Here is a 15,824-nt window from a genome sequence, read left to right as displayed (position 1 = left end):
CCAACCTCTCACACCTCCTCGCTGGGGCACTTGTGCCCCTCTTCACATGCTCGAACCAGACTTTTCTATTTGGACTATATTGCAGGGATGTGTATAGCATATGATAGCATTGAGAATGAAGAATGAACATTTTCCTATTCAAACCCAAAACATTTAATAAACATAGGTATCAGAGCTAAACACATCCAATCAAAATTCTGTTAATTTTAAGAAAAGGATAAAGGTAATATCTAACTTTAGCTTTTGTTAAATGCCCCACATTGGTTGGGGGAATAATGTTGTCTCCTTTTATGGTCTTGTGCACCCCTAAACACATGAGCTAATTTTTGAGGTTGAGTTAGACCCAATATCCATTTTCTTAACATGGTATCAGAGCTAAACACATCTCTATTAATGCTTTACCCAATGTTGCACCCCCACACCAGAAATCTAGTTCTTGATATGTGGAGGAAGGGGTGTTTAGTGCCCCATATTGGTTGAGGGAATGAATTGTTGTCTCCTTATATGTTCTCAGGCAATCCTGAACTCATGAGCTTGTTTTGAGGTTGAGTTAGGCTCAATGTCCATTTTCTTAACAGTTTTCATGACAAGGAAAATCACTATTTTGCAGGCTCTTTTGATTTCTATGCCAGAATGTTTTCTTTTTGCTGTAATAATAATAATAACGAATAATAATAATAATAATATAAAACAATTTCTAATAAAACTAGAAAAGAGAGCAAAGATCCAACATGTGATCTTTTTGGGCTTTTCTTAGCTTCTTTTCTACATCTAGGGAAGCCTGTTTGTTTAAAGCTCTTGGCGTTTTTACTTTGCTTCCTGCCTAAGTAGTTTTGCATTAGGGTGAGTTTTATGCTTAGGCATACGTCTTCAATAAAACTGTTAATGAGCCTTGTATCTTTTGTATCTTATTAAAAAATTTCAGAGTATTTCTCCAATGGGGGATAATTTGACAGAACATCATGCTAAACTTTTTCTTTTTAATAATGCTATTGTTCAACTATACCACCAAGTACATCATGGTAAACTATCTTACCACTTATTTTTTTATCGATAGAGTTCTCTGCATCCCTATAGTGAATGAACTTTTATTATAATAGGTATGATGTATATTTATTTTAGAGATGATGATACAAAGGATTAATATACCCAAGCCCAACTAATTACAGTTTGAGGTACAATTGATAATTTGATGTATTTATTCATTTGTTTCTTTAAAATATTTTCCCACGTTCTATATCAATGTCCATTTCTGGTGACCAAACACAAAAAGAAAGGGCAGTAGGAATGTTGGAGCCATTTCTTGGTGCATATATTTCTAGCAACACGTAAAGCGATACAAACCTTTTCCTTTGTTGGTGAACCATAGAAAATGATGAAGCATGATTGTTACTCGTAAGATCCAAGATGAGTACAGGGTCCTGTTTCCATGGAGGAAAAAGGTAGATCAGAGCAGGTCTACAAACAAAAGCCTTTTGTTAAAATGAACAAATGCTATGTGCATGTGTGTGTCTGAGTGAGGACACAAGTATTATCCAAAAGCACAAAAATGCACAAATTTACTTCAAGAACATCTACCTTTTCCATAACCCAACCACCTTGAACGAATAACATCAGATATATAGGATTCCGCACATCAGCAGAATATATGTGCACAGTCTCTCGTGATGCCATAAAACCCCGATGTCGCTCTACAGTGTTGCCATCTTTTAATTTTTCCCAGATCGTAAAGTCAGCTCCACAAGGAAGCCGATTCTCCAACTTCAAGGGAGAACTAATTGAAAGTTTCCAATCATAAACAGGGGCATTTAGCTCTGTATGAAGAACTGATGCATCTGTCCCAACGCAGAGCCAAAGCTGCTTACCACTGCCACCAGGACAACATAAAAGTAGATCCATTTTCTCAAGCTGGTTTAGCTTCAGTGCAGAAATAGGTATCTTGTTTCCATGCCTTCCAGTATTTTGTCGAGAAAGTGTACTGCTCTCAATAGGTGTTTGGTCCTTACCCAAGGCAAAGGCAGAGCCCACAGCAATAGGACGACCCCATGAATAAGGAGTCTGAGAATAACCAAGGCATGGACGGACTTGTAAACAGTGGTTAGAGCTCTTGGAGATGCATCTCCAAGGTAAGATAGCCGAAGAACCAGGACTAGTAACAATGTTGTCTGTGTTATTTGCACCCCTCTCCTTAACTTGCTGCCTTGTACGAGTCCAACGTCTTCGACGAACACTATTGTGAGCTGACTTTGTGCTACACTTGGGAGAATTTGGTGGCCACCTCAAGGTTTGAAAATCAGGTCCATAGGCCCATCCATCAATGTCAACAAACTGAGATTTGTCAACAGTCCAAGACGATATCCATTTCCACCCAGAAGGTAGGGTAGGTTCAAAAAAGTCCTTCATTATAGAAGAAGAAAAGGTCAACAAAAGCTAATCAACATTAACTAAAAGCAGTAAGTCAGAAAATACTCACATTTGAGGAATAGGCGAAATCCCTAGTGCTCCACCGCCCTGGGTCATTTCCACCAGAAACTGGACGATTCCGCTGATTCTCAAAAATCTCTTCAACAAATATGCTATAATTTCTACCTTCTGAAGACAGATTTTGAGTATGAATCATGGACTCATGACATGATGAAATATCCAATGTGATATCTGAATCATTGCTAACTGTAGCAAGAGCCCGGAAAATTACGTGCTTTTTTCCATTTTTGGTGACAACCTCCAAAGCCACATAATCATCTCCCAATGTTTTGGTGACCACTGACATGGGTAGGAAGGAGCGGATGCTCTCCCATGGACCTTTAGGTGTAAGTCCTACCCAAAACCCTATATCACTAGCACCAGTCTTTTCTCCCTCGTCATTTTCATAGGTTAATACCGTTTTCTTCTCAAAGTAAGACGTTGAGACAAAAAGGCAGCCACAAGAATTTGTGTCATTACTGTTAAGTTGACCCTAGAAATGATATCAATATGAGCACACAAGGAGGTTATATTGACCACAATAAAATTTCCAATATGACAGAATAAAATAAGAACAAAGACAAAAAAGCCAGCAGTGCAACTAACCCTTTTTCGTAGAGGATAACATCCAAAGTTTTCAACGTCAGACACCTGATGCAGCATTCTGAGTGAAGCAACCTTCTTTAAAACACTTGGACCATGTCCAACAGAAAATGACGACGCACCAACAACCTCACCTATGTTGAACAAATGCAAACAGCAAATTTTAGAATCAAGCAATTATAATTTAATAAAAACTAAAATCCAGCCTTGCTGATCTTAATTTTGAAGAAGTCAACCTACTATTTAGCTTTTCTAAGACAACAACAACAACAACATACCCAGTGTAATCCCACAAGTGGAGTCTGGGGAGGGTAGTGTACGCAGACCTTACCCCTACCTTGGGAGGTAGAGAGGTTGTTTCCAATAGACCCTCAGCTCAAGGAAAAGCAAATGAAAGCAGTTCAGACAAGGAAATAACGGAAGTGAAGAAGCCATGTCAAAATACTATAGAAAGCATGACGAAGAAAAGATATTGTTAAACAGATTGAGTAGAATGAGGGAGGCTAAAGTGCACTGGAAGTGATAAAACTAGCTAGTAAAAGGAAAGAAAAACTTCAAATTATGAGACTATTTGCATAAAAGGAAAGAAAAACTCCAAATTATGAGACTATCTGCAGCAAAGAAGTTTTAAGTTCCGCAAACTACTGCATTTATCTGATGAATAATCCCTCAGAAAGGAAGAAACTTTCATTTTCAGTTAAGCTATAGCAAATCTAAGCAAAATTGCAAAACAAAGCTTTCTCTCCTTCAATTTCGATATGAAAATCAGGAAGCTCTAATAGTGATTAATCTCTTTGGCGTGCATGCTGGGACAGAAATGGAAATACAAAACAAGAGATACACCATAAATGTTACTAAAAGCATAATATCAATATGCGGAGGGAGTTTCAAATTCTAAATTTTCAGTTACCTTGAATAATCAAGCAGATAAGGAGTTTATACGGAAGAATTATATCTTCAAAGCACCACGTTACCTTTTCCGGCCTTTGCAGAAAGGTTTGTCACCTCTACTTCCAGCTTTGCCAGCCCCTACAAGAAAATAGAAGATTGATTACAAGAATGGCAAATGCTTATCGGAAGTTCCAAAAGGAACGTAATGCTCGCAGTACAGGTGGAGGATTTGGGCTGAAACAAAATTGAGAATGTTTCCAAGTAGGAGCATGTCTTCAGGTTCTTCATGGGATAGAGCACGTTTTTGAGCATTCTGTTTAAGACTACCTTATGGTGTTCAGGAATAGCCTTGAAAGACCTCCAAGGATATGGTAAGGCTCTACTAGAACTGTTATACATATCCTCCATCTTTTTTAAGGACACCTTGTTCTCGCCTTTCTACTCTTATTTCTATTTTTCATCTGGTCCGTTCTGCCATAAGTACCTCCATATTCCGCTGAGTAGGATTCGACAATGGGTTTGAGTCGGTGATTGTAAAACTTCCTTTTATCGATCTTGATTCGCGTATAAATTCCGGAACTATGGACCTAGCTGAACCGGGGAACCCCGAAGTCCCAAGTATCATAGAATTACGTTAGGTACCATATGAATAGGCCCGAGAAAACCCCTGTATAGCTTCTTCGATTTCTCGATAAAGAGCAATATGACCAACAGTGGTTCGAATGTATATAAAAAGGATTTGTTTTTTTAGACTTCTTACTATTAGATAGTGTCCATAAATCTCATAAAAAGTACCTAAAGATTCATAGTGAACTTCGATGGGAGTTTCTCTTGAAGCAATAACGTTGATCTAGTCGCCACCGGAGCCACAAAGGACTATCTAAATTGATTCGTTTCTGCCGATCTCGCCTTTCTACTCTTATTTCTATTTTTCACGAAAGTTTACTATGCAAAAGAAAGTTTGTAGAAGTACACATCTCTCTTTATTCCATCCAGCCAATTACCTTCAAAGGAACTTCAAATATGAAGAGTTCACTCCATTTAGCGGTGGCTTCATCCACGTTATCTTTTCTAGTAATTAGTGGCTTCACACATTTGGTCCTTGCACTCTGAGGAAAAAGCTTTTGTTGATTTGAATCCTGATTCTCCACAACCAAGCGCAAAGCGCAGAAAAAGTTATGGCTATTGCCGTCATCATTGACAGGCAGACCCTGTTAGGAGAGAAACAAAATGAGAACCTCATAAGTAACTAAAGTTCATTGACAGCAAACCCCACTCATAGAAATCAGTATGTCGACAACCTTGGCTTCAACTATCTGAACAGCAGCATAACGGCGAGGTTCCCTTGATTCATTGGCAACATTTAATCTATCAGAATACCTTGTAGGTGGAATCCATACAGAAACAGAATTATCAGGAGGCAGTAACTCAAATGCATCTGAGTTTTGCTCAACTTTTTTCAGGTACATATCACACCCAAGTTTATTTTCGACCACCACCATCCGAAAATCATCATCATCAAGTGCCACAAAACTAGTATTATCTTGATGTGCATCCCCACGACGAGCTTCCTGTAGAGGCAAGAAATAATCAGAAACTGAAACATAAACAGTAGCTGAAGCATATCTTGAACATCACACATTGTCACCTTAATCTTTATTGCTTTCTTCTCGAGTTCTCTCTGCTTTCTCCATGACTCAACAGCTTGCCCCAATACATCAAGATTTGCCGCACTCAGATTTATGTTCAAAATGCTGGTTGCAGCAACTCTCACCCTTGTACCAACTCTGGAAGGCGGATGCAAATTGGTCTCATATGTCTCAAACCTGCAAAATGAAGAATAACAGTTGCGGTAAAGCAGCAACAACAGAAGAAAAGTGAGTCAACATAGTAACAAAATGACAAAGGGTGGATGGTGAAATATATTACTTAAATATTCCATCAAAAGGCTCAACAAGCGGCTCCCACGCTTCTAATTGCGTGTTGAAGGTGGACGCAGCCATTGAAGAAATGAGAACAGCATTCATTGCCTCTAGTCGCCCATGTGTTGCAAGCTTAATATTAGTGATTGTTGCATCAAAAAGAGGTGTTACCTGTAATACATGAATGCACTGATAAACAGACAAAAAAGGAGAAAAATCATATAGGTAAAGAGACAGTTTCTGAGGGCTGCGGACCATTCCGCATAAGCTGTCCAATAGAGTCACAGAAAAGCATCTGATTTTCATGTCAGCTGTTATGTTGTCCCTTGTCTTTGGCTTCACTGAATCACCAAGAGTAAATGCCAATCTACTAGAAGGTTTTTTCAGATCAGAGCGTGCAAGGAAAGTGCAAGCCTGCAATGCAGTACAAAATGATTGTGATCAAGGAAAGTAAGCAGCAGGTCAAGGAAGTACACATTCCAGGAGAAGATATAGCAACAATGCAACAGATACTAAAATTGATGATGATTAAGATGCTATTAAAAAAATGGTCATCCAGAAGATAGTATCTCTGACCTGATTGTCAACTTTCCAAATGCTCCAGTACTGAGAAGCCCTGGAGCCTGAAGATCTTGAAATGGGCATCTCAAGAACATTAGCTTGACTAACAAGATCCATCCTTGGGCAGCAAAAGTTATCCAAATCGGGTGCTTCACTGCTACGTGTTACTACACATCCCAAAGCAGCGTAACCAGGAGGAGCAACTGGGTACCAGAAGAAAGCTTCCTCCAGTCCTTTGCCCGCAATATGAGCAACTTTTGTAAATTGCACAGCCTTTGCAGAAAGTTCAGGGTTGTCGGCCTTGAAGATTATACCCAGGGGAGGTGGTTCTAAGCTGAAACAAGGAATGATCCGACATGTCAAAAAAGGTTGTACTGGTGTAAAGTAGGAAAAGAATATCAACTGAAAGGAAAGAAAAATAAACATCTACCCTTCAGTAATACAGTCACCCAGTACTGCATAACCAGGACGTCTTATAGGTCTCCATATAGAGACTGCAGGTCGAAGATCACTACCCCTGTCCCACCAGATCCGCTCGAAGTTTGGGGTTGAAATATAACAAGAGGTTGCTTTAGAAATTGATCTGATAATGTCCCATCCTGATGAAGTTGCACTCTGTTTACTTGTCTGGTGATGCAGGTGCTCGCTCTCACTTGTTAGATCAACAGTAGGTACTTTTAATGAAGAAGTGTACCAGCTTGAGCTCCAAAGAAGAAGATTATTCAGATCATAACAACAGCTTTTCTGAGGATGACTACTAGATGGATGGGCATAGAATGACCCAACAGCATTATCCAAACGCCAAATACTGTAACCTGGTGTGAGTGTTGTATTAGCAGCAGCGCTGAAGATACATTCCAAAAGCTTCGTTGATGTTACCAGATCAGAACGTATGCAATGAACTATGTGATTAGGAGGTGGTTGTGTTCCTATATGAGCAACACAACCCATAGCGACATATCCAGGTGGGGCAATAGGCAGCCAAAGAGAACAATCATCAACATCTTGCGCCTTCTCAGATCCTTGAATGTCAGAAAATAAACCTATCATCCTGAAGCCAAGTGGCTTCCTAACACGCCCATACATATTGCTCACAGCAACAACTGCTTGTGAAGGAGGATTGGGTCTGAGAGTGGGGAAACAATATGAATTAGGCAACACATTAAAATTCTTCCAGCAAGAAGCAAACATAATTCTAGCTTCTCTATCCATTAACATGCTCTTCGCAAAGGTAACAGTAGAAGCAGTTAAATGGCACAAGAATACCAAAAATAAACAACATCAAACAAAAAAGCTACTATGTTTCATAAAGGTGTTAAACTCCACATGACAGTTGAAATGAAATTGAACTTCTAATGACTAAAAAGATACTTCAGGGCATATGGCTGCAGGAAACATCTAACTGAAAAATTTCACAGTTTACAACCAAACATCTTACTGAAGGTTCATGGTTTAATCCTAGACTACAAGCAACGGAAAACCAGAAGCAAAATTAAGCACCTCAGAGAAGAATAACAGCAACAACATACCCAGTGTAATCCCACAAGTGGAGTCTGGCGAGGGTAGGACCTTACACCTACCTTTGTTGGTAGAAAGGCTGTTTCCGATAGACCCTCGGCTCAAAAAAGGGCCTTGTCAACAATTTTTTTGTGAATATCAGTACTCAACCAGCAAAGTAGAGTTCCATTTTTTGCTTTTAACTGTTTATTATTCTATGCATGGTATTATTCTTTTGGTTCTGATGTAACAACAGATTACAAGTCTGCTTTACTTGCCCATAGTTATCCAGGCGTCTTGGATGCTATTATGCAGTGCCACCAGCATGATGTTTAAAAAGAATAGAATAAACTACTACATAAGTTCTCTTATTTCAGCTAAAACTCTAATTATGTGGGGAATTATATCAGAGCACTTTTTCTTTTGAGAAAGGTAACATATGTATTCATCAGCACCAAGTTGGCACTGGTATCAAAATTTTATGTCAGATCACTTTGGAGCAGGGGGAAATCATTATCCCTGAAATCATAGCATTATCAATCTTATTTCAACTCAACCAGATGAAATGGAAGCATCAATCTGACGTCCTCCAATAAAAAATTAACCAAGAATCAGGTATCAACTCAATGAAAATATTGCATTCGAATTCGCAAACAAAGCTGTAGATAAACAGAGCGCAAGCACATTTTATGGATCTTCTGACCTCGATGTGACACAATCTCCCAGAGTAACATAGTTCGAAGGTGCTCTGGGCCTCCAGAATGTGAGGTTGTTAAGACGCCCATGTTCTGCAGAAGTGCAACAGAATCAAACATCAAGATCTATAACAGAAAAGATTAACGAAAACAAACTTACAAGAAATGGAAAAAAGAAATACCTCTGGGACAAACCCAAATTCTATCAAACTGAGTACATGGCAACAGGGGATCAGCACTCCCAAAATGTAAAGCAGCAGTCGCCTGATTCTGCAAATTGAGTAGAAGGGAGACAGCACCAAGAGAAAGGTGGGCACATATATCCGTTGACAATAAAGAAATATTTGTTTTATCCTTAACGGAAGTATATCCGCCAGATATATCAACTGGGTCAAGAATAATAAGACCAGAACCAGCCTCAACAGTTAAATCCTTTACAAGTCCCCGGATCCATGTGTCATTTTCTTTTGCTGCATACCTGTTGCATCAAATCGATAAGTATCTGGAAAATGAAGGAGGTACATAACTATGTTGCTCAAAGTGCTATTCCCCTGTTCGCTACATTTAATGAGCTTCTCAGTATTCAGACCGTGTTGATAGAGTTTAGGATATAGTGAAACAAATGGTATGATATTAAAAGTGCCTGATAGCATGCAGGAACAGAGAGAGAAGAAAGAAACCATCTCATTCTTAGTATCAAAATCAGCTGTTGTTGGATATATATGCAAGCAAATAACTGGATTTCTATACTGATGATTTACCTCCTCATTATACGTAATATATTAGGGCAAACATCAAACTACCAATTAAACTATGACATTTGTAACTTAACTATTACACCTCAGCATGGCCAAAATCTACCGGCCTCCATTGACATGCTCATACTTACTGAAAGAAAAACTGGAAAATAAAGATAGCTTTCAGTGACAAGGATCTTACATGAAGTTAAGGTCCATTTTCGCCCGGAGGAGTTTTTCACCATGAGCAAAGTCATCCAAAGATGACTTACTACTATCATAAAATGTGAACTCAGGAGAAACAACCTGCGAGAGGCAATATAACAATCAATCAACTATGCCTCAATCTAAAGAAAAAGTTAAAACCAGAATGATATTGTTTAAGAGTTGACGAGAGCCGGTGAGCTGTAACAATGGTAACTAGAGTACAAGAAAGCAGTGGTAGAAAAAGAGAAGGAAACATATATGCAAAAGAAAAAAAGAAAAAAAAGAAAAAGAAAAACTATGCTCATCATGATGTTACCAGAAATTTCTCAAAGAGGGTATTGCTCTGCAAACGAAATCAATGGAATAACAAGATAATAAGTTGAAGAAGTAAAACAAGTCCTACTAATAAAATATCGAACATGAATAGTGTTTGAAGGGAATTAATTGAAATCAGATTACACTTATCCAGCCCCCACAACGTACTGTTTATGGCCGAAGGTGAGGAAAAAAAGATGGAAAAACTTTTTATGCTATCTGGAGCTTCTTCAACAGCACTAACTCCATACCATATTACTTGACAGTTTTCAGGTGGTAGGTCTTAAAGTTAGACAATGTTTGCTTTGTTTATTTATTATTTACTTTTTTGTTGTTAGGCACCCAATTCTATTCAGTGTGCGCAAATGATGCTAATCATGAGAATTGTATCACAAAGTACAACTGGAAATATATAACCATAAGCTAACACCGTAATGTCATGATCACAATTTACATATGAAGAAAAACAAAAATATATAATAGATCACAGAAAGAATTTTCAAATAATTGATTTACCTGGGCCTCGAAACTGTAACTTTGTATTTTACTTGATCCATTCGGGTCAAAGTCGGAAGCATCTGAATTATACAACAATTCATCCATGGACTTCATACTTTTATCATTGTCAGAATTACTGTCAGATATGGTTACATCAACACCATCTTCTTGGCAGACCGAATAGCTGCTTTCGTTGCTTAGGTAAGTATATCTCCTTAAAAGCAACCCATTCTGCATAATAAACATATTATAGGCACAAGATCATTTTCAAAGGACTCAGAGCTTTCCATGACTAGGAAAGATGATCATCAACTTTCAGTATTCACAAAGGCAACAAGTCAACAAACAAAAGTGTTTAAGTGCTGCATAAGGGATGCTCTCTAAATTGAAATTTTCCAAGAGAGTACTGAGGTAGATTGTTGGTACCTCAATTTTCACATTCACAAATCTCAGCCTCTTGCCACGACCAATAATGATAATATGTTGTATTCCTGATGAATGAAGCCCCTTCTCTTCCACCTTATCAGTTAGGCGTATTGTTTTTCCACAACCATCATAGGTGTATTCATCAATCCCTATAGCATCCGCAACTAGCTGTCTATTGGGAGATAATAATACTAAATCCTCTTTCTGCTCATAAAGAGGAGCAGACAGGATTATGCTGTTGTTTTTACTAATTGGATCATTCTTGGGATCCATGATCTCCTCTCTACCAGTCAGTGCTCCCAAAGATGGCACAAAAAACTCACAAACAGATAGTAAGAAGTCTGGTACAACAAGAATACGAGGCTGCTGTATCCGAAGAACAAATGATTGGGATGCTGATCTCCATCTGCAGTCCATCACAACCATTGTTGAAGTTGGAAAGTCAACGTCGGTTTCAGGAGAGTTCTGTCGATGAGCATCAATGCATGACCCAAGCATCAGCCTCATTTCAGGCTTTGTATCTGGGCGAATATCTAAAACAGAGAACTTTGGGATAGTAATGTAAAGGTCAGCCTCAGATAATGATGTCATTCGGTACGACACCCAAAGATCTTCAAGCTGCAAAAGACAGTTAAGCAGGCCACAGTAAGGTAAAATGTGACATGGATACAATGATACAATGACCAAACAACAACTTGCTACTGAAAGAAAAAACAGAAGAGGAAGGGAGAGAAGAAAGAAGCTAAATGGCAGATTAAGCTCAAACAAAGACCTTGATGTTGAGACTGTACATATCATAATTTAGTATCACATATAAAATGACTAACCGCAACATGAGCCAAGCATGACCCCTCATGAGCGTCATTCCACAACTCCAACAAGGCATAGCCCACTTCCACAGCCATTATGGTAACCGTTCGTGATAGGAGTATTTGACTGTTTACGTTCACTTTATCAGCTAGCATTTTTATTGTATCTTTTGAAGCAGAAGTGCTGCTGCGGAAACTAGGTGGAATTGTCGGATTCTCTGAGAAATTCATGTAGAAACAATCAAGAATGACATTATATTCTTTATCTGACATCATGCCGTGCAACAATCCAACCTGTTTGAAAAGTTCGAAACAAACATTAAGACTTATAACATAAGGAATCAAACACCGTATTTAAAACCCCAAGAAGTATCAACTTTTGGGCTCTTATGAAAATGAGGAAAATAGCAAATGCTGAACCAAGAAACCTCTGCCCAGTAACAGCCAAATAATGGTAAACTGACTTGTATATAAAATAACAAGCAATGAGCCACGAATAAATAAGAGTCTCAGAAAAATAATATCAGTAAACAATCTTAAAAAATTTACATTACACAGAAGGTAATATGAAACCACGTATAGAAAGGTTACTGACAGAACACAACCTTTACTTCCAGAACAAATGTTGGGACCTTCCTGAAAACATCTCGCAAACTGCGCCGAACATAAACATGTATATCTCTGCCTTCACGTATCATTGGTTTGCCTATACATCCATTAATTCCCACAGCCATGTTAATCCCCAGAATCTGAAATGTTACAGAAGATTTTAGAAAGCTCTATGTTTAATTCCAGGATTGTTGACCATGAAAAGCAGAAATCAAGTACCTCTGCATCAAGAATATCGAGATGGACAGCTGAAGGATCTTTTTCAGGAAAGCCAAACCAACAAAATTCATTTTGGACACGCAGATGGCCAAGATCAAGTTGCATGAAACTGCACAGAAAGGGAACACAATTTTTTTTTTTTTTTTGAGAAGGTAACATGGAAGGGGAACATAAATATTTGTCTTTGAAAATTAACTGGGAGACAAATGACAGCACAAGAAAACAAAATCCACAAGTGCTAAATCCAAGAAAAGTGCACACCTTGCTAAAATCCGTTGGCTTACAAAGACCAAAATATATGTTAAACAAAAAGACAGGAAAAAAAGACAGAGCAAAATATATGTTCAACAAAAAGACAGGAAAAAGACGAGGAAAAGAGCAAGCACCACTTTGTAGAACATAGTGGCAATGGTCAGCTGAGGAAGGTTCAATTCCTCTAACATCAAATTGTATGCAAATATTTTACATGAACCTTACTCTTGCTTTAGTTAAAAAATATGCACAAACAATTAGTCAGTTGGTTGGATGATAGAGACAGCAATATCTCATGTTAAGTCGGGACTCAGGTGGAAGGTTGGAAGAGATGGTTAGTTAAGTGAAGTCATTTTATCATAAGCTTTTAGCAAAGGAGGAGTCGTATTTCCACGCTTATCAGTTTGGATTCCTAGGGCACCAAAAAAGGTGTATTTTCACTTGGTTGGCAGCGAGGGGAATTATATTGACAGTTGAAAATTTGAGGAAAAGGTGGATTGGATATGTCAACTGGTGCTTCATGTGCAAATGTTCAGTTGAAGATGTGGACCGCTTCCTACTACATTGTCGTGGCAACTCGGTTGTGGTATGAGATTTTGAAAATGTTTCAGGATGCAATCGCCGATACCGAGCACAGTGACAGAGGCACTCTCCCACTGAAAATTTTGAAGAAGAAAGAGAAGTAAAAGAGCCTGAGAAGACTCTCTCATTCCTAGTTTCTTTTTTATTGCAACCATTAGGTTCCAGTGTATATAGAAGACTGAGTGTCGTATGTAGAGAATCATACTATGTTGTAGATTCTCTACTTTTTGGTATCATATTCTTAAAGTTATTTATGAAATTAAAGTAGTAAAGGAATTTGCACAGGAAGAAAATCATCGACCCGCAAACAATTGGAGTGAATCAATAGATTCATTTTTGGGACTTCCCATTATTTATTTTAAAAAATTACTTTATGAAAATTGATAGAGAGAGCATAAGGCAACCAAAAGCAGTGAAGAATTAAAAACACAGAAAAATGGGTCAAACAAACAAGAGTCATCTTAAGAAGAACAATGATGAGTAAGGCTGATAAAGGAGCAACAGGTAAAAAGATGTGCATAAGCTTGTGAGAATTTTATGAATGGAGAGAAAGCTATAATAGAATCAACTTAGTTCCAAGGCCTCGGTAGAGACAAATAGACCTTGATTGGTTGAATTAAATTGTCAGAGTTAGAAGTTTCAGAGACACTAATAGTTGGGATTGTTCTACACTAATCGGTGAAGAGGATGTTTTAAATGGCATTCTAAAATTGTTACCAGTGAACCACAGATGCCACGACATTCCAACTTGAAATTGCTAAAGGAAACAATTCAGGAATTTTATGTTGCATCACCATCAAAGAAGTACATAGAGAAGGGGGAATACCATGCTTTCCTGAGCATAATAAGGTATTCCTGATTGAAAGTAAGAACCTTCTGTCATAACTTCCTCATTTTTTTCGGCATTGGTAGTGCCAGATTCTGGAAACCACTAAGCCTTTCTGAAACTTTTTTAGAAGGAGCTCTTGCAAGATAAACCAAAACTAATGAACAAGAAAATGGCAAAACAGCAAGATCATCCTCCACAATTGCCCTATTATCATCTCTTCTAGATCATAAAATCATTGGGTTAAGCACAGTTCAGTTTAGCTCAAGTACTCCAGGAATTAGTAATAAGGTGGTATATTGTCAGATAGTTGGAAGCAAAAAGCCAAAAAGCACATCAATATCAACGTACACACAAAATAGCATAGCATCATGCAATGAAGTTATTGTAAGAGTCCTATTATCAGAGCTCGCAGACTAAAAGCCAGGTGTGTAAGTGGGAAGGGCGAGGAACAAGCCCATTATCAAGCAATTATCGAGCCGTGCACCGACTGACACTTGGGGATTTCTTGATAATCAGCAAAAAAGAAACAAAGAGTCCAAATTATCAAAGTTATTCCACCAAATCATTTCCTATTAAAATGTGAGGCATCTCAGTTTCAAGGAAAGAAAATACTCTTAAAGGAAAAATGCAAAATGCAGACAAACCAGAGTTCGGATAACTAAATAGCTGGAAGATGAAATTCAATGTTAGGCATCCTAGTCTCCAGGAAAGACAACTCTAAATTGGCAAATGCATAAAATAGACAAGCTAGAGTTTGAATAATTAAAGATAGCTGGATAGGGACTGACTCTTCACTTCTGGAATTCTTTGGGACAATTATAAGTGGGGTGTCGAGTGAAAGGTCCAGCTTTATTGCAGAGGCGCCATCGACCTCATATTTCTGAATCAACCATTCAATCCCCCCAACCTTATCAACGAGTTTAATAGCTTCCTCAGTATGGGGAGTTGCAAGCTCCATGAAGTACGCAGTAATCTGCACGTTTAAAAAAGCATGAATCTGTCAGAAAATTTCATGCAGACATACACACCACAAAAGTATCCCCCTCATTGATTAAACAAATCCAAGCATATATACACACAGGAAAAAACTAACAACTCTTATCTTCTAACTGACATCCACTTGGGAAGTTTCACCAGTTGATGATATCTAATTCTGTTTGCATTCATAATTTTCTGGACTTCAGGAAAGCTAAAGGACAAAAAATTGGTCTAGCTCTTTCTAGTTCCATGTGCAGTGCATGTTCACCTCTCAAACAAAGAAGTATGACTATTTTCTTTTGTGTCTGTTCTGAAAGAAAGCATCCCATATAGTTTACAGGTACGCAATAGCAGCATACAAGTTTAATGAGCTTGACAGTAAGAATACTCACAAGTTATAACTAGACCAAAGCCTTCATCAAGAAATGCTAGGTCACAAAGAAGCAAAAGGAAAGAGCAAGTTTAATATGTTAAAAGAAATGAAACGCTTACCTCTTGAACAAACCTATAAAGGAAAACTATACGAACTGCTGAAAGCCGACCACGCAAGCTGTAGTCATATCCTTCATAATCGTCATCTTCTGTACTATGAGACTTAAATACAAACTGAACCAGGGGAGAAACCATCTTAGTACAAAGTAATAAAAAATATATGTTAAAGAGAGATAACAAAAGGGTAGCTAGGACAGAACCCAAATTCAATATATATATCAAGTAAATATATTTTCATT

General features: G+C 38.1%; 1 protein-coding gene across 3 annotated transcripts in view; it reads right to left on the bottom strand.

Annotated features, from left to right (window-relative positions):
* The window catches only part of LOC132057441 (uncharacterized), a 74,750-nt gene that overhangs the window by 10,689 nt on the left and 48,237 nt on the right, over nt 1-15,824 (bottom strand). For all 3 annotated transcript variants that reach the window (XM_059450043.1, XM_059450045.1, XM_059450044.1), the window contains exons 29-50: nt 15,586-15,699; nt 14,904-15,088; nt 12,453-12,561; nt 12,230-12,373; nt 11,643-11,918; nt 10,816-11,433; nt 10,408-10,620; nt 9,572-9,675; nt 8,815-9,110; nt 8,641-8,725; nt 6,871-7,566; nt 6,456-6,774; nt 6,135-6,293; nt 5,887-6,050; nt 5,606-5,783; nt 5,259-5,528; nt 4,962-5,168; nt 4,041-4,095; nt 3,070-3,200; nt 2,474-2,956; nt 1,579-2,397; nt 1,345-1,421 (exon numbers count right to left, since the gene is read on the bottom strand). In XM_059450043.1, coding sequence (XP_059306026.1) covers nt 1,345-1,421; nt 1,579-2,397; nt 2,474-2,956; nt 3,070-3,200; nt 4,041-4,095; nt 4,962-5,168; nt 5,259-5,528; nt 5,606-5,783; nt 5,887-6,050; nt 6,135-6,293; nt 6,456-6,774; nt 6,871-7,566; nt 8,641-8,725; nt 8,815-9,110; nt 9,572-9,675; nt 10,408-10,620; nt 10,816-11,433; nt 11,643-11,918; nt 12,230-12,373; nt 12,453-12,561; nt 14,904-15,088; nt 15,586-15,699 — 5,702 coding nt within the window. The remainder of the gene's footprint in view (nt 1-1,344; nt 1,422-1,578; nt 2,398-2,473; nt 2,957-3,069; nt 3,201-4,040; nt 4,096-4,961; nt 5,169-5,258; nt 5,529-5,605; nt 5,784-5,886; nt 6,051-6,134; nt 6,294-6,455; nt 6,775-6,870; nt 7,567-8,640; nt 8,726-8,814; nt 9,111-9,571; nt 9,676-10,407; nt 10,621-10,815; nt 11,434-11,642; nt 11,919-12,229; nt 12,374-12,452; nt 12,562-14,903; nt 15,089-15,585; nt 15,700-15,824) is intronic.

The sequence above is a fragment of the Lycium ferocissimum genome, chromosome 5, assembly GCF_029784015.1.
Source record: "Lycium ferocissimum isolate CSIRO_LF1 chromosome 5, AGI_CSIRO_Lferr_CH_V1, whole genome shotgun sequence".
In the NCBI taxonomy this organism is placed as follows: Eukaryota; Viridiplantae; Streptophyta; class Magnoliopsida; order Solanales; family Solanaceae; genus Lycium; species Lycium ferocissimum.
The sequence above is the reverse complement of the archived record's forward strand: the minus strand, read 5'-3'. Positions and strand labels throughout refer to the sequence as shown.